This window comes from Hibiscus syriacus, unplaced genomic scaffold (assembly GCF_006381635.1).
Source record: "Hibiscus syriacus cultivar Baekdansim isolate YM2019G1 unplaced genomic scaffold, ASM638163v2 tig00110332_pilon, whole genome shotgun sequence".
Classification (NCBI taxonomy): domain Eukaryota; kingdom Viridiplantae; phylum Streptophyta; class Magnoliopsida; order Malvales; family Malvaceae; genus Hibiscus; species Hibiscus syriacus.
This window is the reverse complement of record NW_024062688.1, coordinates 6,538,243-6,564,824: the sequence shown is the minus strand read 5'-3', so window position 1 is coordinate 6,564,824 and position 26,582 is coordinate 6,538,243. Positions and strand designations below refer to the sequence as shown.

The following is a 26,582-nucleotide window of genomic DNA, read 5'->3' as shown; positions in this document are numbered from 1 at the left end:
TCTTCCCTCCTTTGCGCTTGCTGCAGAGTAAGACTTGTATTTTTTTTTCTGTTTGCTTAAAATTTTTATAGGGGTTGTTTCATATACTCTTTCTTAGCTGTAAATGGTTTGTATAGTGAAAGTTTTTTTGGATGAATAAAATCAATATTTATCCAAAAAAAAATTAAGGTATATATTTTGAAAATAAAGAAATTCAAGTGTAATATCTGGGTAAATTACCCAGAGGCCAGAAGTCAATGAACACATCAGCAAACTGTGGACAGAAATTATTGACAAGCTTACTTTTTGTCAAATATAATACAAGAAGCATGTCGTTTTCATAATTCTACTCCACAAAATTTTGCTTTAATAATCTAATCAAATATTTCATAATAAATGTGTGCCCAATTGTGATTGGTTGAATAATTCAATAAGAGTTTCTGAAATTCCAATTTTTTTTAAAGAATTTATTTAAAACTTCTAAAAACATTAGTTAAAAATTAAAAGTAATAATATAGTACAATTTAATTTTCTGGAAGAATTAAAAGCAAATCGCAATGGAATTGATATTTATTCTAATAAAATAATATTGAAATGCTATTTTCAAATTAGGAATAATATTTTTTTTAATAATTAAAAGCAAATCAAAATAAAATTGAAATTTATTTTAATAAAATATATATTGAAATGTGATTTTCAGAGGAATAATATTTTTATAAACATTTATTATTAGATGGAATTAAATTAGAAAAGGTCCATCTGTTTGTAACCATCACTTTGTTGAAAGCATTTTCATTTAGTTTTTAAAGAATGCTAACATATGAAGAAAAATTTATCTACAACAAATAGTCTCCCCATTCAACCAAAACCAGGATGAATATCAAGCAAAAGGTGGATTCCTCAAAACTTTAAAAAAACTATGGTTTAACACAGAAAACACAATATGTTTCCTTCTTTCTATATAAATGTTTTCAGGAACCATCCACATCAAATGCACTTACCAAAACAAGATGTGGAATGGCTCTGCTAATTTCGCCCCCATTCTCCGAAACGCTGCAAACTATCTTCTTGCTTCTCTACAACTTGCATAAAATCTGATAAAGACAACTTCCAATCTAATTCAGGGGAGTTAGAACCTAGTTCTACATGATTTAAATATAGGAAAACAAGAGGATGTATGCATGTATGTATCTACTTACTTCTACCCTTTCTGCTTTTACAGGAATTTACGTGAGAAACAAGGCAGGTTGTCGCTTCAGAGAAGTGATAAGCTTTCTTCCAATATGTGTAGGCCCTATAAGGCTATAACCTCAAAGAACTGTCTCTTGCACCGAGCCATTGATGAATCCGATCTACTAGTGCCTTGTTTTAGGATTTTGGAGGACCTGCAAGCACCAGATAGAGATTTCAAAATATCACAAATTATGCTTGAACCTCAAGCGAAAATGTTTCAATGAAATAAAAAAAGGGGTTAGCATTTCAATTAACCATGGCTGAGACATAGCTTACAAGTGTAACAGAACTCCAAGCTAAATAGAACTACAACCAGCTAAAACATAAATCAGGTCACACCTTATAAGAGTTTATTTCCCTGAAGATATTTAATCAAACAGGAAATGAGGTGTTGCACAGAGCAGTGAAGCAGACTTTAACCTTTAATTTTCTTCGGTGGTTTAATGTCACCAGTTACAACTGAAGATGGGGCACGAGACCTTTTTTCGTTCGACTTTTTTGATGATTGTTCAGACTTCTTTGAGGGAATTAGACCCGAGAAAAGAATAGCATCAACAGCTTCCCGTTGCTTTTTCCGTTTTAGAATTAAATTCTGAGAAGTGTCAACTTCTTTAGGATCTCTACCACCCTTGTTAGCTTTTCTCTCTTCATTATTGTCATCAGGTCTGGGGATTGAAACATGCGAGCTTTTTTGTTGATGCCCAGAAGATCTCTTAGAGTCTTTTGACATCTTATTTTTGCCACCACGACCCATTTCTTGTCCACCATTGTCATCGTTGCTTCTCTGGTGCATATGGCTTTTTCCCTTGTTGACCTTTACTTCACTACCTTCTCTTTCTTGGCTTCCACTAGAGGAAGAAAGTTTCTCTGGAACACCGGAGTTCATTTTATGTGATCGTCTTCTATCATCATTTGCAGATGCAGATGCAGATGCAGATGAAATATTCCTTCCAGTGGGAGGATCACAATCATCTTTTGCTTTTCTTTTGCTACAGTATATATCTTTACTTTTCTCACAGTCATTGTCACCTCCAGCAAAAGTCCGGTTACAGTGAGCCACACTGTCATTATGCTTTCTCTTTCCTTCTAACTTCAGCTTTGCCCGAGACTCCAGTGTGGCAAGTTGGCCATCACCTCTGACCTGTTCGACATGCTTCACCCGACTTTGATGATTATCAGAACCTTGTGAAACAAGATTCTTCCTTGTGTTAGTTTGAAAAGAGATATTGTAAGGCCTTTCAATAGAAATCACCAAATTTCTCTGCTTAGCATCCTTCACAAGCGCACCCCAATTACGATCTGTCTGCAAAGTCCTTGAATTCCCCAAAATCCAAAGAGAAAGCCTAGCTCTTGTCAAAGCAACATTCATCCGTCTTACATCAGCAACAAACCCAATACTGTTGCTTGAACTTACGCCATGCGAAGAAGTTGCTGCTCTAACAGTAGAAAACACTAATATATCCACCTCCCGGCCTTGAAAACCATCCACTGTGTTGAATTCGATATCAGCACAAAAAGATGAACCAAACACACTAGAAAAACGAGATCGCAAAAGAGAAAGCTGACACTTGTATGGTGTTATTATTCCAATCCTGCCACCAACAAACTCTGATGGATACCTATAATCCAAAATAAATAATTTAAAATTCAACAAGAATCATTCTACTATTCTAATCTCGCGAAAGGGAAAGAAGAAGCACATACCTTTTCCTGAAAAATTTAAGCAGCGCAACTGCTGCATCAGCCTCACATTCATTATAAAGAGATATGGCGGCAGAATTCTTTCCACGAAGCTCGACACCATCAATAACATCATAAAACACATATGGGCCAAGGCCTTCACTTCCATGAAATGATGCTGATTTGCTTGAGATTGTATAACCATTCAGCAACTTGTTGTCATAGAAGTGCAAAGAAGGGAAGCGACATATCTCTGGATGCATCCTATACTGTAAACAGAAAGCTATTAATCATAAGAATCAGGAATCAAGTGTTGCAAAGACTTTATGGAGCTGACACCATACCCCTCATGCAACAAATAGTAGCATAGATCAATGTAATCCTACATGGAAAAAAATTGTGTAACATGCTCATAAAGAATACTACATATATGATTTTCAAAATGCATAAAGAATCAGACTCTTCTAACGCTCTGAAGTGGATTCAGAATCCGGGTTTAACCCCTCCTTTGCATCTATCCTTGGTGAAGGATATAGTTTCGCTTTTGATTGGAAAGGATATTATTTTTAGGCATATTTCAAGGGCGGCAAGCTGGGAAGCTGATAAACTTGCTAAAGATGGGATAGGGTGATTTTGGTTATTGTGGTGTTGTTTAACAGGAATTGTTCCTCCCTGTTTTGTTGGATGTTTTGTGTTAAGTTTTATGTTCTTCCGTTGGAAGTGTAGGAGTTTGTTCAATCTTGTAATCTGGTTCTTGTGAATAAAAGTTTTCTAGGCTCTCCTTTCCTCCTTCGTTGTTCCTTCATGTTACTCTCATAACATGGAGGGATTGAAGGAGGATTTTAATGAGGCCCTTTCTATCAAAAAAAAAAATGCATAAAGAATACTAATTATATGATTTTCAAAATAATGCTAATAATATGTAAACAAAGCTTTCCAAATCATTTAGCAACAGCCGACATTTTTTCCTTTTAATGTCCCAGGATACTTGGACCTCAATATTCCTTAAAAAACTAATATGTGATCAGTCTCATTGCCAGAGTAGATAAATTTAACATTAACCTTAATAACCCTTAAGACACGATTAGCCTCAAGTAGAAAGGGTACATCATACAACTGGGTATAGAATTACAGAGAAGAAAAGAATGTAAAGACTATCAAACCAAACTTCCTAAATCATATGGAAACAGGTAACCTACTAACTTTCAGCATCCATTAAACTCTTCAGTAATTGTTAGCATCTGATCAAATTCCTGGTAGGTCTTCTTTTCATATCCAGAAAGCAGCCACTGCAGAAAAACTATTTTGCGCCACCACATTTAGCCCCCCCCCCTCTAATGTGGCAATAATGTATCGGTTTAACTGTAATATCTTGTTTATGAATCAATTGATTTACCTATGAGTTAATAGACTCCACTATTGAATTTGTCCAATTAGATGTGTAGGAAAAGTTGAGATAAAAAATATTCCTGGTAACCTACTGACTTTTAGTATCCATGAAACTCTTCACTAACTGTTAGCATCTGATCACATTCCTGGTAGGTCTTCTGTTTCATATCCAGAAAGCAGCCACTGCAGAAAAAATATTTTGTGCCCCCCCACATTTCTCCCCCCTAATGTGGCAATAATGTATCGGTTTAACTGTATTTTCTTGTTTATGAATCAAATGATTTACCTATAAGTTAATAGACTCCACTATTGAATTTGTCCAATTAGACGAGTAGGAATATTTGAGATAAAAAATATAGGTGGGGTAAGTATAATGAATCGTGTAGAAATGGTACATAATGGAAGATAATAAAAATATTACCACAAAAAGTATGGACTTTAAGTTTAGACACTAAGCAAGGAATAAGCAATTGCAGTGAAGGATACCTGTTTGGTAAGCATAACAATAGGATGACCAGCTCTTTGTAAACGCTCAAACATGCTGCATTCATACATATATTTGCTCGCAACATTAGAGAGAACTGTTGCAGGAAGTTGCTTTGGATCACCAACCTTCAGTAAAGGCACTTCACTTAGGTATTAATTCTCAAATTCACATCAGACAATGCAAACATTCAAATAAGTGGACAGTTCTTAGTTTTTTGGCCCATACCATGATACATTTTGTCCCTCTTGACTTTAAAAGCTGAAGAGGAATCAAAGTAGCTGGTTCCAAAGCCTGCAGTGACAAACTCAAACCATATAAAAAATAGAGGGCAACAATAGCAGTAACAAAATGAAAGAATTGAAGAAATGGCATATTACTTGAGCTGCTTCATCAATGACAACAGCATCAAAAAGAGAGTGTTCAGATGGATTGCAAAGCTTAAAACTTGATATGGTTTCAGCACATACACCATAGAGATCTCCACCACAACCACTTAACGTTGTAACAACTATTTCAGCTTCCTTTAGAATAGACTTCCGCAGTTTATGTTTTAATGCTTTGGTTTCTTCATTAGTTTTCCTCTCTTGTGCCTGAGCAGCACTAAGATCTTTATAAATTTGTTTCTTTTGCTCATATAATCGTTGTAGCTTAGCCTCTACTTCCAAACTAGACATTTCTTTTATATCTGTTTCCTTATCAGATCCATCTGATATTTTTTTCACACATGAATTTGTATCCCTTGTGTTTGCACGCTTGGTTTCAAAGAACCTAATGTTTTCAACTACCTTCTCCAGATTAGAACGCAGTACCATAGAAGATGACTCTGTACTTGAATCATGTCTAGCATCATTTATATGCATTTTCTCTTCTTCCAACCGATGATGAATAAGTGTATCGATATAGAAGGGTAGTGAATTCTGATGCACTGTTTTTGCATTTCCAACCCGTACAAGGTATGGTTTGTACTTCTTTCCATCTCTTCCATATAGACCTTCACTAGATATTCTTGACACCAACTCATCAACTGCAGCATTTGACTGAGCACAAATTAACACCCTTCCTCTTGTATAACTTTCAACCGACTTTTTCGACATTTCAACATCTTCATTTAATTGTCTAGCCAGGGCAGCATCCTGCCATGCTCTTGCAATGGCAGTGGCCTGGCTCACTCGTGCATTTGAATTGGTGGAAGACTTATAGCTTTGTTTCAAACAACCCTTCTGGGAATTCTCTGGTTCATTTGTTCTCCGTTGAAAGGAAGCAAGCAAAAGACCAAGCATTGCCACGATAGTTCGTGTCTTTCCAGTCCCTATTGAAGCAAGCAAGAAGGTAAAACTACAGAATATGTATATATGATTTGCTGCTGGTTGAAACATTATGTAATATATCAATAAACTAAAAGTTTATTTAAAAAAAAAAAAACTAAAAGCTAAAGTAGAAACAAAAACGGTACCAACCAGGTGGACCCTGAATAAGAGACAATTCAAAATCTTTCTTTATCTTCTGTGATCCAAGAGCAACATTCAACGCTTGCAGTTGACTATCATTGAATGATGACTTCAGCAATTGCTGCAGGGGCTGGGCCAACTTACTGAAATCTATTGTTGATTTATAAGAAAGGGTAAAATCATTGACAGGGTTTAAAATGACAGGAAGCAAGGGGATTTCCTTTATTGATGATAGTGCCTGAAATTCTCGGAGCTGGGGTGTAATGCTCATGATTCGACTGGCATGCCATTTACTACGTTCAAGAAGCTGCCTCCTAGCTTGGTTCAAACGTATTGAACCATTCTGAAGATAAAACCGAATCAGCAGCATACTGGACCTTCTTTTATTGTCTCTCTCTCGCCTCTCGACCTGTGAACAGGTATGTTGCTTTGGTGAAATATGGGAAAAGTGACATTAGTTTATTAAACTTAAAGGGAACAATCTTTGTCAACATAACCTCAGTAATTGCAAAATAATAAATAAAATAAAAAGGTTGCTTGTTAAGCAATCAAAGAAAATTCAGCTCAATGATCTAGATCGAAAGTGAGGAAACATCGTCCAAATATAGTCATGAGAATCAACCATAGAAAATATGCAGGTACATTTGTGGATCTTGGACCATATAAAAACAACTCAGAACAGGTTTATACATCTCTCAAGCAACTGTTCCAGCAGAATTTTAGATGAAAACAAGGCAGTACTGCTAGCATGTCATCATAGCATCAGGAGACCAAAGATCAAAATTTTAGATGTTTTCGAAACCAAAAGATTAAAATATTAGTGAAGACAGAGAGAAGTATTCAACATTTAGTTAATCTTTCTAAGTGAAAATCACTATATAAAACGAAACTTTACTTTTGGAAGTAATACGAATTTAGTAACTTTGGCCTTAACTTGGACAACAATAGATTGGCCTTCATAATTTTGGTTTCACAATAATTAAATTTGCAAATCAACCTATCATTACTAATCAACAACTGGTGAAATATACAGTTTAAAAAAACATTTAAAAGACAATAGTAGATTATATATGTCAGCTAACATGTTATTATTATCATCACCACTATGCAAGCATAATAAAGTGAATATTGTACGTTTAGGTTTTACAATTCATTATCGGCTAACTATTGCACTCCTATAGGAGCATCCTGATAATATTTATTAATAAATATTATCATCACCTTGTTGATTTTATTACAGAAATTCAGAAGTCAGTTGGGCTTCATAATGTTGTTATTAGGCATATCAGCAGATGTATTAATGAGGAAGCTGATGGTCTAGCTAAGTCAGGAATTGGTTAGTGAGTGTGGAGGTTGTTTTTAGGAGCTGTGCTTTTGGCATTTTATTTGGTTATGTTTCTTTGTTTAGGCAATCTTTTGTAATGTTTGGTAATCTTATGTAATTGTTGGTTATTAATCTACTAAGGCACTCTTTTCCTCCTTCCGCTACTTGTCTCCTTTAAAGAGACAACTATGAGGGAGGTTTTTAATGAGGCCTTCTATTCCTATCAAAAAAAAGATAATATTTATTAATAAATAACCAATATTAAAAATAATAAAGCACTTTTAGAATAGAACATCTAAATTAACATAAAAAATAATTAAGCAAAACCTATTATTAAAAAAATTAGCTCCAGTGAACAACTAAAAACAATAACAAATGGTTAATGATACAAAGCAGTATTGGTTCAGTAGGATGTTCAAGGTCAAGGATGTGAGATACATAAATAATGATCATAAATAAAATGAGAGGGGTCATACACAGAAACAAAAGAAAGAAATTTGCCTGAAAAGAGGGTTGCAAAGGTCTTGCAGAAAAAGGAAAAGAGAAAAATGTATATTCAACGGAGAAAAAAAAAAGCAATCAGAACAGTAATGAAAGGCTTCATATATATAGTGTACTATGACAAAATACCTTTCCGACCATATGAACATCATGAGAGGTACTTTTTGGAGGCTCTTTAGTGAGCAAAACAAGATCATTCTCTGACAAACTTTTAGAGGCTGTAGAATCATCAACATCATATACAAATCGAACAAGATGGAAATCATCAACCCTCTCAACAGACAGCACAGATATATTGCCACAATACATCTCGTCCCATGAAGACATTTCCAGAAAGGAACTATTCAGTTGTGCTTTAAATTCCTCCAAAACCAATGGCCGAAAAATGTTTACATACTGCTCAGGTGACTGAAATGACACAGGGACCTCCTTTAATTTGTTAACAGTGCGACTCTCACTGTCACTTGCAGATGCTAATCCCACTGTTACAAAGAAATCTACTTCTAGTATTGGCCTATACCAGTCATCAAGTCTTGGAGGCTTGAACCTTTTAACCTGAGCTTCCGACCTCTGTAGGCTAGATCTGTTACCGAAAGGTGATTTAAGTTGAATGACTTGTCTTTTAGGAACAACAGGACCCTGCTTCACTAGAAATGATGGCTGTAAGGTGACAGTTCTGAAAGCAGATTCTAATGAATCATCTGCAGCAACTACCTCCCTCAAAACTGTATCATTTGTTCCAGAAATTACTTTTTTGCATCCTTGATTAGTACTGCTTAATTTAACAGATTCATCAACCTTGTTCTCCCGATCAATTCTACACTGAGATGAAATAACACTGCTTCTGGAGTCGGAGCTTATTTTCCTCTCACTATCAGGTCCTTTTGGTTTGAGAAGATGTGGTGGCTCGACTCTTGATTTCTCAGTTTTCTGTTTCTGAGAAACAAGATAATCTCTTTCAATGGAAGACTCTAATAGATCCTTTGCTGTACCAGTAGCAATGCTATGGACATTCTTCTGGGCGTGGTTAGTTTCTGAAGCATTCTCATCAGCAGAAGGAAATTCCACCTCCCCATGCAACAGTTGATGACTTGACTTATCGGGTGCGATATGTTTCTCCATCTCATCATCAGAAATAACAATCAGATTATTTTCATTCAGGAGTCTTTCTGATTTAAAGGAATCAATCTTTTTTACATCCGTTTCAGAGGAAAGAAGCTGCACATCAAGTGCAGTGTAGCTTCCCTCAACAGATGCTCCAGAAGACAATTTTTTTGACCTCAAGGTTGAATGTCCAATAGCACAAGAAACTTCTTTAGATAATGTAATACAAAGTCGTGATACTTGTTCTGTCAGTTCATCCATGTCAACAGTATCTGCATTAAAAAATCACATAACACATGAATAAGCATTGCAATGGACCAAGTAATGGTCACAAGAATGATAGGTAGGGAAAATGAGAACAAAAATAAGATTAACCAAAGTTGCACCCAGGTACTTGCATCTAAGAGGAATAATTATATTTGAAATCTAGTATAATTTATGGAGTCAGTGTATGCAAAAAATGCATTTTATAGTTGGTTGGTTATATTAAAATGTTAGATCTTGGATGAGTAGTGAATTTAAAAGAATCACACAAAGTGGATTTCAAATGCAATCTTTCCACTCATTCAAATACAAAAAGTATACTGAATCTCTACTAATTCTTACGCAACAATGTATAGATCCATATAGTTCGTAAAAACCCATGTCCCATATCAGATATGCACTCAGTGTTTCTTTCTTTCTTTTTTCAAATGAGGCATAAAAATTAAAAATACACAACAAGACAAACTCACCTCTTGAAATAAGATTTTCAACGGCCCCAACCATCAACAGAGAACTATCACCCCTTATTAGCTTGATTGCATTCAGCAAGGATATTACAGCCTTTTTCCAATAGACAACAATGACCTTAAGTTGCGACTTTCCCCATTCCATAAGATCATGAAGCCATTTGAAATCCATTGAAATCCCTAATGCTACTTTAGAATCTCCAAATGTGACAAGTGATGGACCGAGTCTTCCAAATAGAACAGGGAGGATCTCAAGTACACGAACACAAGTCATCTGAAAAGGAAGCAGATAAATATCAACTGTCTGGTAAATGGAGCTATGAGACAAATTTAATACTTTTATTACATGTACACAACAACCATGACAATCTTCTCTATCATTTGATTACAACAAAGGACTAGCCAGCAATGCATGTGCAAAGGCAAATATACAAACAAATGGACATGCATGAATGCAAATGACAAAGCATTGGATGACAAGGCCATACATAGTGAATTCGTGATACCCAAAATGTTAGTCCAAGAAGACGTAACTGGACCCAGATGCATCCATAACAACAATTAAATGCAAAATGCACTTCCCTAATATAATCAAGAATTCACAAAAGAGAAACATAACCGCAAAAAAAAATCATAGGATGATACCTGACATAGACCGTAATCAATAAATGCCTTCCCTTCTACCAAACACTTGCACAAGGCAGGCCACGCAATTTCTGACAATGAGTAACAGAAATTTTCCCTTAATTTTGGGTCAACACTTGAGTAATTTCTGCCCACGCTTTCAGGCAATGCATCAAACAATGGCTGCTTAAGAAATCCACCCTGAGAAGTGTACTTCATAATATTTGATGTAATGGATGAATTTTCTGCTACTTCTGAATTAGGCAAGTCCTCCTCTTTGAGTAATTTGCAGAGAACAAAGAAAAAATGGTGCAAAGTCTGAAACTTTAATAGAACAGCATCTAACTGGACCTGGAGAGTGCAAACAAAAGACATTAGAACATGCTTTATGCATATGCAGATATATGAACACCACTAAATCACTAATGTGCTGTAAATCTATAGTAGCAGAGTGCGTATGATATTGCAAAAAGAAATCTTGTTCAGAAAACGGTTCTTTAGTCTAGAATACTATAAACTGGGAACATAATCAGTCTGTGCCAACCTATGTTACTCGGACTCTTCATTTTTCTTGAAGTACCTGCATCCAACACTAGTATCCAACACATGGATAAAGGGATGACTTCCAAGGATCCTCCAAATGCATGAAAAACCTTAGAAAAGTCTAAACCGAGTAACATAGGAGCCAACAAAATTAGATAAACAAGGAAAGAAAACATAGCTTCATGTTGACTGCTTTTAAGAGCCACTGCAACGGGATTAGCACTTACAAGTTTCAAGGCATGCTTCAAGCCCAAATAAATAGAAGATAGAGAAAGAACGTCAGAGCAAAGAAACTTCAAGCCACAACCAAGACCTCGCGTATCTGAAACTTGTTCCAAGATAGACTTGCCAAATTGTCTCACATTCTGCAACGGCAAAAATAAGAAAGAAAAAGTTCATGCACAAATTCTGAAAGGCAAACCACAGCAGAATGTTTCTTGTTTTAGATAGGAAATAGAAAACAGAAGTATTTCATCACTCAATTTATACCATAAAGGCAATACAATTTAATTCATGAGATCTAGACAACAATTAAACATACATCATTAGGGTCTACAAGTGAGAGGATCAAGCTTTCACTCATCCTTGGTTCCCAAGACCATTGCCTTCGAAGTTCCCCTTGCCCAATTCGAATCAAAAAGTGTACAGTTAACCTGTTAAAGAGCATCCATTATTATAAACACCATTTAACTCAATATGTGGGTTTCTCAATAGAGATAGCAACTTGAAAACATATAACAGATATTGATATAAAGTAAAATATGTAGACAAAGAAGAGACATGCTAAGAACCTGTTGAATGTCTTTATCAAAGGTAGACACATTGTTAACAATCTCATTGAGTTTTTAGATTCCTTCCCCCCGCCATCATCAGAACCAGTTGGTACCTTCCATCCAAATGTACTCGAGATTTCTACAGCAGAGGATGAAAGCCAACCTTTAATATCAAGAGCCATTTCGGCACCATTCATGGGTTCTATCATAGGGAAACGAGAACGAGCCCAAAATACAGCCTTGAAAAATGATATTGGCAGAACTGAAGGATCAATGTCAACAAGAACATCAATCCACAGCATGGGAATACACATCCACTCTCTATACTCCCGAGAGGAAATTTGACTCTCAGCACTAAATTCACTCCAACATCCAAGATCATTCTCTTCAACATCCTGAGTAAATGGAAGCTCATTATTTTCTTCCTCGTCATCTAACTCACTAGAAGTGTTTTTAGCAATATTTGTAGTAATGCAACAATTCCGCATTGAAGCTATTAAGGCAGCAGCATCAGACACTAGAATGGTTTGTATGAGATCAAAGGCAGGCTGGCGCAGGGAACTGTGGAGTGAAGAATCCTTCAAAGAAGACACAAGTGAAGGGCCCCTGTCCAGCAGGATTGCTGAAATATCAGTCATATAAATCTGATTCTTTAGCTACATTTCAGTATAGTATGTCCTTTAGCTACATTTATTTTTTTTATATAGGAATAGGAGGCCTCATTAAAAACCTCCCTCATAGTTGGCTCTTGTGAAAGAGGCAACTAGTGGAAGGAGGAAAAGAGCACCTCAATTTATTGATAAGCCTTAATACATAATACTACATGTTACAAGCTAGCTTCATGAAAAACAGTACATCAACAAAATAACACAGACTTTGAACACATTCAACCAATCCCCTCTTTAACTACATTTATAAATGCCCTAAGAATAAGCATTCCCATCTATTGTTGCTAGGCAAACTGAATTTTCACATGATAATCCATGTAAAACAATAGCTAAGGTAAAAAATATACAAGCATAATGCTTTAGGTAATACAGATACCATTCTCTTCCACCAATATTCATATTCATCCAATACTGTCCGGGGGCTAAAACCCTCTTCTCTAGCAAGTAACAACTCAGGAAAAACTAAAAACATGTATCAGATAACAGCATCTCATCCAACTCCAGATATTGATTCCTAAAAAAGGTTTGAAATGTATGGGATAATGATAAATGATAATGATATTCAACAACGCGTACCACATATGTGCACATTCAAAAGGAGGGCATGGTTGATTCATCTTGTAGCCTCGATGTATGATAAGAAGAGCAACCTGAAAATAAAATCTTCTATTAAGTTGCAAAATAATAGAACCATTACCGGGGGGAGAAAAAGGAAAGAAAGAGAGAATGAGAAAGGACAAAGCATTCTTATCCTCAATATTCAAAAATCTAGTAAGGACCTTGCAGGCAGATTTTCTCGTTAGAACACTAAAGTTACTGCTCACAGGAACTTGGTGGAGAAGAAAATAAAGGAAATGTCTGCGCTGCTTTTCATGTTCCCCATCTTGCAAAGCTTCAAGTGACTAAAATAAAATTCACTACATATCAGCATCTTTATAGCAACTACATATGCTGCATAGTTAACATCAACTGGCAAGTAAGAAAACAACATGCCTGCAAAAATGGCTGGAAAAGATCAAAAATATCTTTATGCATCTTCTCATTTCTAGTGTGAAAACACTGACCCAACAATGTGTTGCGCATTACACTGGGAGATAGTGTAGACCTAAGCCAAAGCTTACAACCTTAAGAAAGTAGAAAAACATAAAATAATTAAATAATGAGTTTATTTGGGGCAAAGATGAGAGAAAAATGAAAATGCAAAAAAAAAGGCACATACCAAGCATTTTGAAGAGTTCTCTCAAGCAACTAACAGCGTGGGAAAATTCAGGTGAATCACCACTGATATGGTTGAGCACAATATCAAGAAAGATAGGATAGCGCTCCAATATTCCATCTTCAAAAGCTGGAGGTTCCAAGAACTCGAGCCTTCATTTCCAGAGAAAGAAACATTAAATTACGGAGGAAGAAGACAAAAGAAAAAGTTATATAAGATCAAGAACTAAACCCTACTTACAAGGATGTAATCCCAAGCCATATGGGAAGGCGGTCCAGCAGTGCTCTTGGCCTTGAAGTCTCTAACGGTGAAGGCAATACTTCATTCTCCAAAAAGCCAATGAAATTTTTCAGCAAAGGTTGCAAAGGTTCCAAATCTGTTGCTCTCCTACATAAAAATAGAAAAAGTTCAAGGAAATAAAATGTGATAACTTAAAATGATATATAAACCTAGGTTTGCAGGAAGGATATAAGTATGAACATTATTAACAATTTGATAATTGAGGGGGGGGGGGAAGAAATCACAATGACGTACTAGCATAGTACAAAGCAACAGTACCTCATTTTTCCCATAGATTTAGCTAAACGATGGCCAACGGTCCGCACTCTTCTATTGAAAAAAAGCAATGCATAAACGCCCTGAAACATATTTACTTGATGAGATGGATGTCAAAATGGAAAACTACAGACAAAAAAGAAAGTGCATAAATAACTTCGCAGTGGAATACCGGAAACTGTTGCCCAGCCAAAGCCAATTCATGCATATTATCAACTGCTTCAATGAATCTTTCAAATTCTATAAACAAGGACTGGTCATCTAATAGGACAGGAAACATCAAAACCTGTAGACAATTAGATAATGAACAGAAAGCAAGGAGAAATCAGCAGAGCAAAACAAAACAAATTAAACTAATGCACACATATGCTAGATTATCAAATCAGCTAAGAGTCATCATCTAAAGATGAGACAATTAACTCTCAGAAATTCTGATCAGTAAAGGAACTCAGCAAGCTTGATAAAACCCCAAGAAAAGAAGATATTGTGTTGCATAAGCATAACCAACAATTTAAAATTATTTATGGCGAAGATGAGTTTAATTCAAGATATAAATCGAAAAAGAAACAATACCAAAAAGGCACTAAAACAACACGATGATTTCTAGAGTGCTGGATACTATATCTAAATTTATCGATAAATCATCAGCATTGCATAAAAAAATATACAAAATGCAAATGCAATTAGAATGAAAACCCAATGCACATTGCCTAATCTAGCAAAATATTTTTATAACCAGGTAGAAGTAAAGATGGGAGGGAGTCGATGGAACTTAATCATCCACTAGAAACAAGATAAATTGAATGAAGTGCTCATTATCCGAGCACTAACCATATACCTTCAGATTCTTCATACAACTAGTAAGACTATAAAGCATAAACCCAACAAAAAAACGAGACTAAATAATAGTTTCACCTTATTCTAATTAGTATGATGCAAATTATCAAATGCAAGAACCAAACAATAATAAATGAAAGCATAAGATGAGAAAAGTAATTATACCTCATACATGAGATTGACAACCTCGACATTATCACATACAGGATCATACTTCTGCAGCGCCAATCTTTCATTCATCTCTCTTAAATGTTGAGTCACCCTTTCCTCATCAAGGTGCCTCAACACATCAAGGAGGGGACCTATGGAACACGACTCATACTCCATGCTATACATCTCCTGGGCTTGATGGTGCTGAGAAACACATTGGATGCAATGGCGCATTTCCGCAGAGATCCTATTCCATAGAAGCCTTAGAGGAGAATCATTGCAGTCATCTTTGAAATAATTGTAGAAGGTTTCCAAGAGGGGACCCATTATATCCCATGAGCCACACCAAATGTGATTTTCCTTTGGTAAATTTATCAAGACACTGAATGCATCTGCAAACCTGGTATGTGAAAAGGCCAAAGAATCCCAGCTTGGTTAACTTTAAAGGCCACAAAGTCTGAAGAGCTGAAAAACTACAAACAGTTTCCTCAACAAATAGGAAATCAAGTCCAAAGAATTAAGGAAACTCAAAAGGTGAACCTTCACAGTGACAGCATGCAAGGAATATAGTAACTAGATTTGTTCATCTATCAATGAAATTTTCAAAAGAAAACAAATAAATCATCAATATTATACATATATACATAGAACAGAGAGAATTTCTAATTATTACTAGGAAAAATAGAGTGAGCAAAATACACTGAAAAATGTTTTCCCAAAATATAAAATTGTCTCAATAATATCAGCATCAATAATTAAACCATAAGAGGGAAATCAAATCGACACACACATAATAATTTTTAGTGAATTTCATTGCACATGTTAAGGAATAAAACTACATTACAGGCACAACCTTACATGATTTTTTATAACACATTAAACTATATATCAAATTTCATGTTATGATGCTGAAACTTAGACCCCAAGATTTTTTAAAATTAAATAGGTATATATTGTTATATGTATTTGCATATCAGAAAAAGAAATAAACTGAAACCTCAAAACAACTTTTATATTTTTTCCTGCAACTTAATTTTATACATTATATATTAAAATTGTTGAAACCATGTTGTTACTCGTTAGTAAACTTTAATATTTCAATATTCCTAAATTCTTAAAATTAATTGATTTGTTATATACATCAAATCACATGAACTTTAATATTTCAGAATTCACCCTTTCTCTACAAGATTTCAACTAAGAGTAATGAAAAGTTGGAATTTTATAACTTTGCTGGATTGTAATAGTGTCGTTCTCTTCTCATCTTCAAATTCTAGGCTTTTACTAGAACATATACACTAGGTTTTCAATCTTTTTCTGTATTTCATAGGGTAATCCCTTATTTTTGCTTAGTTTGAATTTCAAGTAAAGAACCACTTTGTTTTATATGGCATAAACATATATACTAGTTTGAAATATTATTGAAGTTGATTCAGAAAATAGAAAGGAAAAATAATATATATTATATGTAGGTATAAACATGTGGACATGAGAATAATAGCAAAGCAAATCAGTGTGCAAAATAAAATATTCACATAATTGACCACAAGACTAAATGCCAAGATCCGCCATTGCTGAAACTTATAATCAAAACTTATCAAATACACAACCAATAAATGGTTATTGATTCTTTTAATTTCCTTTAATTTCAACTATGGAAAGAAAAACTACAATGATCAAGAATAAGCAATGCACCAGCGCTAACACAAGTGTTCTTTTTTTCACAATACTTTCCCAAACCAAACAATGCAAACTTGAAGAGAAATACCATTTTCAAAGCTCTTCTCAGTAGTAAAATTTCAGATCAGTAAACAAAAATAATTAGAAATATACAATTTCAAACTTGAACTTATGGCAATACACTAATTTTATTTCGTTTCGAATATCAGCGGGATAATAAAAAGAACAGTAAAGCGAATAAATAAATATCTTGAACCATTGCAGAAGAAAATACGAGAGAAAAAGAAAATAAAGAAAAACCATTCTTCTTTCCGCTTGTGAAGCCGAAATCGTATGGAAGGATCACCGTCGTCTCCTTCTTCCTCCTCTTCTTCGATGCCTCTCCATCGCTCTAACAGCTCTCTTCTGGAAGAAATCTTCTTCGCCATTTTCGAACTTCTTTATTACAATTAACAAAATCATAAACAAAAGAAAACAATGGAGAATTGTTATTAGCAGTTGCAAAGTAATGCAACTTTCCGCAGGAAATTAAGAGTAAATTTAGGGTTTTTCCAAATACAAAAGAAGACGTTGGTATAATTTATCGACATGAATAAAACGGTGTCGTTCAATATAATACTTCCGCGCCTCCCTCTCCTGAGAGATGTTGAATAAACCCTCAAGGCGACTTGAGTAGTGGCAATTAAAGATTATATAATATTTTTGAAAATTTTAGAATATGTTTATGTTACAGAAAATAATTTTTATAAAATAAATTATATTTTTAAAGTAATTTCTGAAATTCTTTTATTGTATTTATATGATGTGTAAATATTTTTATTGATAATTTTTAAAAATTATTTATTATAAATATGAAATGTAATAAATAATATTATTTATTAAAAATTAATATTTTTATTTTTAAATATTAGTATAATTTATTTAATATTATTTATGATAATATCATTATTAAAATATTAGTTATAAAATTTATAAATAAAAATATTAAGATTATCAAAATATTATAAATTATATTAATTATTTATCAATATTAGAATATTATATTAATTATGTATTAAGATAAGAATATTATTGTAATATTAAAAATTATAATATTATATTATATTATATTCTAAAAATTATTAATAAATATATTTTAAATATTTAATAATAATATTTTTATAGAATTAATAAATAATATTAATTTTATTAATAATGTATTATATATTATTAAATAAAATCTTAACAGCATATTGTAACACCTCGAATATCGGTCTAGTAGCTTTGTGTTGACCCAAAAATTTATTTAATAAATTTATTATAGCTTAGAGGTTCATTAGTTCAAATTTGAGTTCAATCGGGTGATGATTAAATTCAATTCGAGATAAAAAGAGGATTTTTCAGTTTGGAGTGAAATGTGAGGGACCTAAAGTGTAATTTTACCATTGAAGAAAAACATGACAAATTTAAGAGAATTTTTAACTGATATCCACATGACTTTTGGGGCTTGATCTTCTCTACATCCATACCACTTTCTTATTCTTATCATTTCCTTCTTTCTTCTCCTTTATTCTACCTTAACAAGAAAAGTGATAAAGGTTCCGACTTTCATCATCTTCATATTTCAATCTATGATTTTAAGGTGAGATTCTTAACCTTGAGATCATGACCTTAAAGTTGAGCTCACCATCTTCTTCAATGGTGTTCTAGAGCTAACTTAGGGATTTTAGAGGATTTAAGCTTCAAGAGCTCACTCATAGATTTCAATTTGGATTTCATGTAGTTTAGTTGTTTTCTAGCATATTTTGACCATTGTTTTCATGCTGGAAACATTTTTGAGAGCTTGGAATGTGATGAAGAGTGGTGCAAGAACCCTAAGTAGCTAGGTCAAAGACATGTTGGTTCTTTGAGGATATAGAAAGGTATCTAGGTAGGTAGGAGTTAAGGTAACACATAACTCTTCCTTACTACTTGTATTCAATCTACATGAGGTTGCTTCCTTGTATGGGGTAGAAAAACATATAGGGGTTTGGAGGGCTTGATTTGTTGTTATGGACATTTTGGATGTTATTCTAGTTTAAAAATGATGTATAATGACCCCTAATAACTTTCATAAGCTTTAATAATCAAATTAGATCTTAAAACAAGTGTTTGGGATGAGTGTGGGGTGTTTCCCATGTTAAACAATGTATTTCTAAGTTGTAGTATGTATATTGCATGAACAATATCGATACTGCTCATATTTTGGGTGAAATTAGACTATTTTTAAGGGGAGTACTGATACTGTTGAGAGGAGTATTGATACTCATCCTTTGAAAAATACAAAGGATATTTTTGGGTCATCTCAAAACTAATTTTGGTACCGACACTCAAGGCAGTATCAATACTACATGTATGATATCGATACTAAGGGTAATTTAGGGGACTTTTGGGGTTGCTTTGGGTATGCATACCCTAGGATATGTATCGATAACTATATAAAGGTATTGATGTCATCTTTGTGATTGGTTAATGGACTTCGAAATGTTGAAAAAACTGAATATTGAGGAGTTTAATAATGGTTGAGATCAAACATGTAGCTTGAGAATGTGAGAAATTATTAAAATGCCCTTGGATGGCTAAAATTACCAAATCACCCCTAGTTATGAATAAAGCCTTATAAGGATCTGAAAATACCTTTGAAAGAGTAAGACCTTAAGAAATAGCTTAATATATTAGTGATTGTTCATTAAACTTGGGAGGAATCCTAAAATACTCTCAAATGGATGAAATGACCAAAAATACACGTAAGTTGTAATAAGTGATACGAAAAGCCTAAGAGTGCTCAGAAAAAGGTATTAAGACCCTGATAATTAACTAAGTACTTTTTTCATAACTCTTAAACATATGATATATTTGGGAGTGGGTGAATTACTTGAATATTGGGGACTAAAATTACTAAATTGCCCTTGTGGGCCTAAGTGAATGAAATAACCTTCGCTACTAAGAGTTAAATTACTAAGTGATTAGGTAATAAATTGAGACTTGAGGGAGGAGTCTAGAAATGTTGTGATTGATAATAAGGACGAGATAAAAATGTGATAATAATGATATAAAAGGTTAACTCTATAATGAGAGACTGTTAACGAAAACTTTGTAAGAATTTTTATAAATGATTAATATTGGGGTTTTTGGGCTGGGTGGGTATCAATACCTTGTTCGTAGGGTATGGATATTATTCTTCGAGCATCGATACTGAGGGTAGGTATTAGTACCATCACTATGTTTCAAATTCTAGTAGTTAGAATTGGTACCGGTACCAATGGTGAATATTGATACTGAAAGGACAATATCAGTACTGAGGGGCATAATATCGATACTATCATACTAAATTATACAAAAAGTGTAACATCCCAAATTATGGGTTAGTGACTAAATTGTAAAATTTCAAAATTTGGTGATTAAAGTGGAAAAGTTGAAAAGTTCAATGATTTATATAGAGATAATCCCTGGAACTTTTTAGTAATTATCCAAAGTAGTAAAGGGCAAAATGGTCATTTGACAATAAAGATATTTTTATCCCCTTTTATAGGAGATTAAAACGTGGAAGATGAACACATTTCATCTCTTCTTCCTTTCTTCTTTCTCCTCCCGTAAGAGCTCAAGGGCAAAGGTAAGTTTCTTCATTAGTTGATTATTTGTTCAACTAAAGGTTGGGTTTTGATCATTGAATGGTAATTAAGCTTAAGGAAAGCTTAATTGGTTCTAAAACAACAAGAAGAAAGGTATATGAGAGATTAAAGTTTTTGAGTTTTTGAATGAAATCTTGAAATAAAGTTGATAAGTTGAATTTTAAGTTGAATTTGACTTGTCAATAGTTGAATTAAGAGATTTGGAGTGATAGAAAGGAATTTAGAACATGTTGAAATTTGAGTATAATTCTTGAATTTCATTAAGAGGAGAGGATTTTGAGAATTAAGATGGATTAAATGAGTACAAATGGGCTTAAGTATGTGTGTTTGAGTTTAGTATATAGAAGAGGTTGAAATATGAAGTGTTTAAGATGAAATGAAGTAAATTTCGTGCTGAAAATATGATTTATGGGCAAGGGGAATCGGTACCCATTCAAGGGAATCGCTACCCATTCAATGGGGAATCGATACCCCTCAAGCGAACCAGAAATTCCAGAATCTCATAGGGGAACCGATTCCCCCACAGGAGGGAATCGATTCCCCCTAAAGGAAAAATATAAATATTGGTTTAATAAGTTCGTTTAAGTTGCTAGTATCCAATTACAAGGTGTAGGTATCTAATGATTGCCTCAAAATGTACATTTATGTAGATTCTGCGTGTAAAGCAATTCCAGAACATTTGGCAAGTAAGATCGATCAAGGGAAAGATAAGAGATTGGAACTGACTAGTGAGGCCAAGGTGAGTGCATACTAGTGATATGTAGTGTTTAATGGAAATAAGACTTGCGATGAGTCTATTTCCTAGAGTAATATGCATGAAGTCATGGATATGATTATGTGTTGTTATAATTATATGTGATTATATGTATTACATTAATTGTATGTATGCATGACTAAAGATAATGATATGCTTTGTATATGCTATATGATTTATGTAAAACTTTATTATGTAATAATGGAAAAACATGGAATAAGTTATATGATAGAGTCATAAGAAATGAAATGAACATAAAAGAATAAGATAATCAAGTATAAGTCATATGATATGGTATAAGTGATTATACGAGAAATGTTATGAGACTTTACGAGGATAGTATAAATTCGAGGGCATAAACATAAATAAGGATACATAAGTTATATTGATAAATTAAAGGAAACTATGGTTTATGTATTAAAGTGAAGAGCTACAAAGTTTTATTAAAGAGTATTGTGGAAATCATGAGAAATTGAACTAAATAAATAGATGGTTTATGTGAGTGGAAAAGGAAAATGATATAAAATAAGTGGAAATTATTTATAAGATAGAATGAGACTAATTGAACCTGTAATATAAACTTTATAAAGGAGTACTTGGGTAAAATCATTATATGATACAATTATAGAGTATTACTATACAAATTATATTAAAATATGATATATGAGAATATGAGTAAGTTTATATGTTATTGATAGGACATATAAGAATATATAAATGTATGATGATATGAAAAATGGAACTAAGTTTAATGATGTTGAACCCTACGAGTAGAAGTTATGTGAATATAAGTAACATGATTATATGATCACAAGATATGATACATGATATGAGATATATGAAAGAGAAAATATATGTTATATGAAATATTATATGACTATGCGATTATATGAAAATGTTCTACGCGTAAGTGAACCATGTGTTTATATGTATATGGGATATGTGATTTATATGACGATGAGCTATGTGAAAGAACTACATGACTATGTGTATATGTGAATGTATGTTAATATAAATATTAATGCCCATGTTATGTGTCATGAGAGCTAGGGGTATAGTTGGCATGCCAAGAGTCGAGGGTCTACGCGGTCCTTCGGGACATATATGTATTCTTTGGAACATGTGTGAAGTCTGGTGAGACACATACTTGATCCTTGGCATATGTATATGATTCTTAAGGAATGATATGTGGTCTTTCGGGACATATATGTATTCTTTGGAACATGTGTGAAGTCTGGTGAGACACATACTTGATCCCTAGTATATGTATATGATTCTCAAGGAATGATATGTGATCCTTATGGACATTATTATATGGCACTACGGTGCAATTCTACGCGGCACTCCGGTGCAATTCTACGTGGCACTTCGGTGCAATTATACGATCTGTGGTGACAGCATAGTGCACAACCTCTATAGACTCACATATCTATAGTTCTCATATGTGTACATGGGCTTTGAAAAGAGAACATAATTTGATATAATGATATGTGTATTTCTCGTGACATGGTAGAAGTACATATATGTCATGGTGATATGAGATGCTATGCGTTTATGTATTATATGATTATAGAAATTAGTAATGTATTGTGGCATATTAAAATATATATATATAATATGTGTATATTCATTATATGCTCATATGACGGAATTGAAGTATTGACAAGGGAATTAGTAAGGATAAACAGGTTGGTGATATGATAACAATGTATGTGATATATGTATATGATGTGTGATATGAATTTCATGATATGATATATGTGTGATAGGGGTTATGGTATCTGTTACATAATATACATGAATATATGTTGATGTATATGTAAATGAGTTATATAATTTGATAGCATAAAACAGTCATGCATGATTAGTGGGTATGAATTCCATTAGATGTGTTTTTCTTTATGCCTCACTAAGTCATCGACTTAGCGTGTGAGTGTTTCACACGCAGGTTACAGAAAGTGAATATAGAAGCTGTGAGGAGCAATACAGGTCAGCATCTCCCTTACAAGATTTCAGATCAGAAAATAGATGAGTTAAATGATTTTTGTTATTTTGAATATAGTTGGCATGTACTAATTGATTGAGTTAAATATGCTCTGATTGATTTTGGTTATTGTGGTCAAATTATGTAACTAAACTGCTTTTACTTTAATGAAAGCTTTAAATTTTCTTTGAATTTTGTCAAGAGACAAAGTTTGAAAAGTCAATGTGACACCTCGGACTCGTATCCGGGTCGGGTACGGGTTGGGGGTGTTACATTTAATGGTATCAGAGCTAAGGTTTAGCCGATTCTCGGCATAAACCGAAGTCCAAAGTGTCATAAAATGTGTACATGCCAACTAAGGTGAAAAATTCTGATCTGATAGTGTAAGGAGTGTGTTGTCTTGCTAATATAATTAGATTGCTAAGTTATAATAGAAGTATGATTATATTAATTTCGAAGTGAAGTAAGAGGCGATATTCCTGATTGTGATAAAAATTCACCTGTCCTGGCTAGGCAGGGGGAAGAGCAGACACTTCAGAAAGTGCCTCATAAGATCAAAGACTGATTTCAGAAAGTTGAAATCATATTAGAATAGTGTTAGAAAGTTTTCACAGGTCTGAATCGGAAAAGTGATGTGAAGTATTCTTATTATTTCATGGATACGAATTAATATGTTGAACAAGTGTCACCATAAGAAAGTTAAAAGATCTAAGGATGTGGCTAGAATTGTAGAAGAGTTCAAGAATAAGTGAATCAGTGACCAGTTTATAAGATAAATGCAATTAGTGTGATGAATTTGAAACAAATAAATAGTACTGGGTATAAGCAAAATGTGGATATTATAAGGGTTTGCATTCTAGATGAAAAGAGTTAGAGTTGGCTAACCAGTTTATGTGACGAAAAGTGTATTGAAATTAAAGGATTTGAAGATATTATTAGGATAAGTTATCCGAATATGAAACGGATATGGATATAGTTGTGTATCTCGACCATGTAAATGTGATGTAGTGAAGGAGATAAGGATTCATATGGTTAAGGAAAGTTATAAAGTAATAGAAAAGTTTAAGAATCAATATATCAACAATCAGTTTATAAGACAGAGAAAGTTAGAATGCTTGATTTTGAAAACAGAGGAATCGTAACGTGTAGGGATATGAATATAGTTTGATAAGTTGAAGAAATTGTTGTTAAGTTATTTGAAGGAAAATTGGTGTATGTAAGTGAGGTATGGAGGGTTTGTGCCTAGACGAAAAGAATATTATTGGTGTTAAAAAAAATTGTTCTTTTCAAGAAGTGATGAATTGTATTAAAGATCTAGAGAGATCTCAGAAGAATTAAGAGAATTCGTATCTCATAAAAATCGACATTATCGAAGAGAGACATAGATTATGATTGTCAATTACAGACTCGATTTGAATTAGTTGTATTCCATAGCGAAGGATCAAAACTTGATGAAAGACAGATACACTTGAATAGTAGAATCTGGTACTGGAAGATTAAATAAGGAGTTAAGAATGAATATGAAGTTAAGTTAGAAGGGAAAGTAATGGATTGGATTAAAAGTTTTGCTAGAAAATAGGTAAAGCAAAATTATTTTAAAAGGATCAAGTGATATAGGTATTGTTTTGCAAGGGTTTAAGAATAGGTGCATTGATGATTGATTTATAAGATAAAGGAAATTGTAATGCCTGAGTTTGAACCCAGGAAAATTGCATTGTGAATGAGTAAGAATGTGAGTTGAATGAGTCAAATAAATTAATGCTGAGTTAGTTTCGACCGGAAAGAGTAAAATATTAATATGTTTGAAGGAAATCGAGTATATGTGTATTATGATTTGAATAAGGACTTTACGAAGAATACGTATGTGCAAGGAGTGTTGATTATCAAAGTGATGAAGAGATGATAAAGATTATTAATCCGAGATTAGCACAAGTGAGAGGAAAATAGTATGTGAGCATGAAAGAAAATATATGATTTATGTATAAGGAGATTTTGATTTTGAATAAATAAAGGTTATGTTTCTTGGTCAAGCAGATTTAGTCAGAGGAATAAAGAATAATTTATATGTATTAAGGAAGATTAAGAAGTAATTAAGCGATGATGGAATAAAGGTTGGTTATTACTATAAGGTAATTAAAGATTGATAAGGAATTTGATTGATTAATGATTTTGAGTGATAAGAACTGATGTTATTGGTTATATGATAAGTGACATGATAAGGATGTATAAAGAAAAAAAAAGAGTAGTTGAAGAACTAAGGGAAAGAAAGATTAAGTAAAGGAAACAACATGAGAACATTAACAGAAATGTTCTTATCAATGTGTACAGTGAAAATTCGAGGACGAATTTTCTTTAAAGGAGGGGAGATTTGTAACATCCCAAATTATGGGTTAGTGACTAAATTGTAAAATTTCAGAATTTGGTGATTAAAGTGGAAAAGTTGAAAAGTTCAATGATTTATTTGGAGATAATCCCTAGAAGTTTTTAGTAATTATCCAAAGTAGTAAAGGGCAAAATGGTCATTTGACAATAAATATATTTTTATCCCCTTTTATAGGAGATTAAAACGTGGAAGATGAAAACATTTCATCTCTTCTTCCTTTCTTCTTTCTCCTCCCGTAAGAGCTCAAGGGCAAATGTAAGTTTCTTCATTAGTTGATTATTTGTTCAACTAAAGGTTGGGTTTTGATCATTGGATGGTAATTAAGCTTAAGGAAAGCTTAATTGGTTCTAAAACAACAAGATGAAAGGTATAGGAGAGATTAAAGATTTTGAGTTTTTGAATGAAATCTTGAAATAAAGTTGATAAGTTGAATTTTAAGTTGAATTTGACTTGTCAATAGTTGAATTAAGAGATTTGGAGTGATAGAAAGGAATTTAGAACATGTTAAAATTTGAGTATAATTCTTGAATTTCATTAAGAAGAGAGGATTTTGAGAATTAAGATGGATTAAATGAGTACAAATGGGCTTAAGTATGTGTGTTTGAGTTTAGTATATAGAAGAGGTTAAAATATGAAGTGTTTAAGATGAAATGAAGTAAATTTCGTGCTGAAAATATGATTTATGGGCAAGGGGAATCGGTACCCATTCAAGGGAATCGCTACCCATTCAATGGGGAATCGATACCCCTTAAGCGAACCAGAAATTCCAGAATCTTATAGGGGAACCGATTCCCCCACAGGAGGGAATCGATTCCCCCTAAAGGAAAAATATGAATATTGGTTTAATAAGTTCGTTTAAGTTGCTAGTATCCAATTACAAGGTGTAGGT

General features: G+C 33.4%; 1 protein-coding gene across 4 annotated transcripts; it reads right to left on the bottom strand.

The window, feature by feature from the left end:
* Positions 1-755: 755 nt before the first annotated feature.
* Positions 756-17,501, bottom strand: LOC120119593. Of its 4 annotated transcripts, XR_005515845.1 has the most exons (23): positions 17,223-17,494; positions 15,258-15,642; positions 14,428-14,541; positions 14,259-14,338; positions 13,941-14,087; positions 13,704-13,852; positions 13,478-13,608; positions 13,264-13,386; positions 13,061-13,134; positions 11,835-12,422; positions 11,585-11,696; positions 11,271-11,408; positions 10,522-10,851; positions 9,880-10,150; positions 8,171-9,417; positions 6,226-6,625; positions 5,146-6,077; positions 4,994-5,059; positions 4,768-4,893; positions 2,917-3,161; positions 1,633-2,831; positions 1,179-1,364; positions 756-1,094 (listed from the first exon to the last, which is right to left on the bottom strand). XR_005515845.1 is itself a non-coding variant. In XM_039139402.1 (22 exons), the coding sequence occupies exons 1-22, from the start codon at positions 17,348-17,350 to the stop codon at positions 1,348-1,350; spliced, it is 7,002 nt and encodes a 2,333-aa protein (XP_038995333.1). In that variant the 5' UTR covers positions 17,351-17,494; the 3' UTR covers positions 756-1,347. The 4 variants fall into 4 exon arrangements, 3 of the variants coding, with proteins under 3 accessions (XP_038995333.1, XP_038995335.1, XP_038995334.1); XM_039139402.1 differs by having other exon boundaries at positions 756-1,364; XM_039139404.1 differs by lacking the exons at positions 756-1,094; positions 1,179-1,364 and having other exon boundaries at positions 2,651-2,831; positions 2,917-3,085; positions 17,223-17,500.
* Positions 17,502-26,582: the final 9,081 nt, after the last annotated feature.

What these genes read in the sequence shown, in the direction of transcription:
- LOC120119593 (XM_039139402.1), bottom strand. Translation starts at nt 17,350, where the DNA reads ATGGCGAAGAAGATTTCTTCCAGAAGAGAGCTGTTAGAGCGATGGAGA. An exon ending in TGGCTGGGCAACAGTTTCCG is followed by an intron (nt 14,339 to 14,427) that starts GTATTCCACTGC and finishes AATATGTTTCAG; the next exon opens with GGCGTTTATGCATTGCTTTT. An exon ending in CACTTGTAGACCCTAATGAT is followed by an intron (nt 11,409 to 11,584) that starts GTATGTTTAATT and finishes TTGCCGTTGCAG; the next exon opens with AATGTGAGACAATTTGGCAA.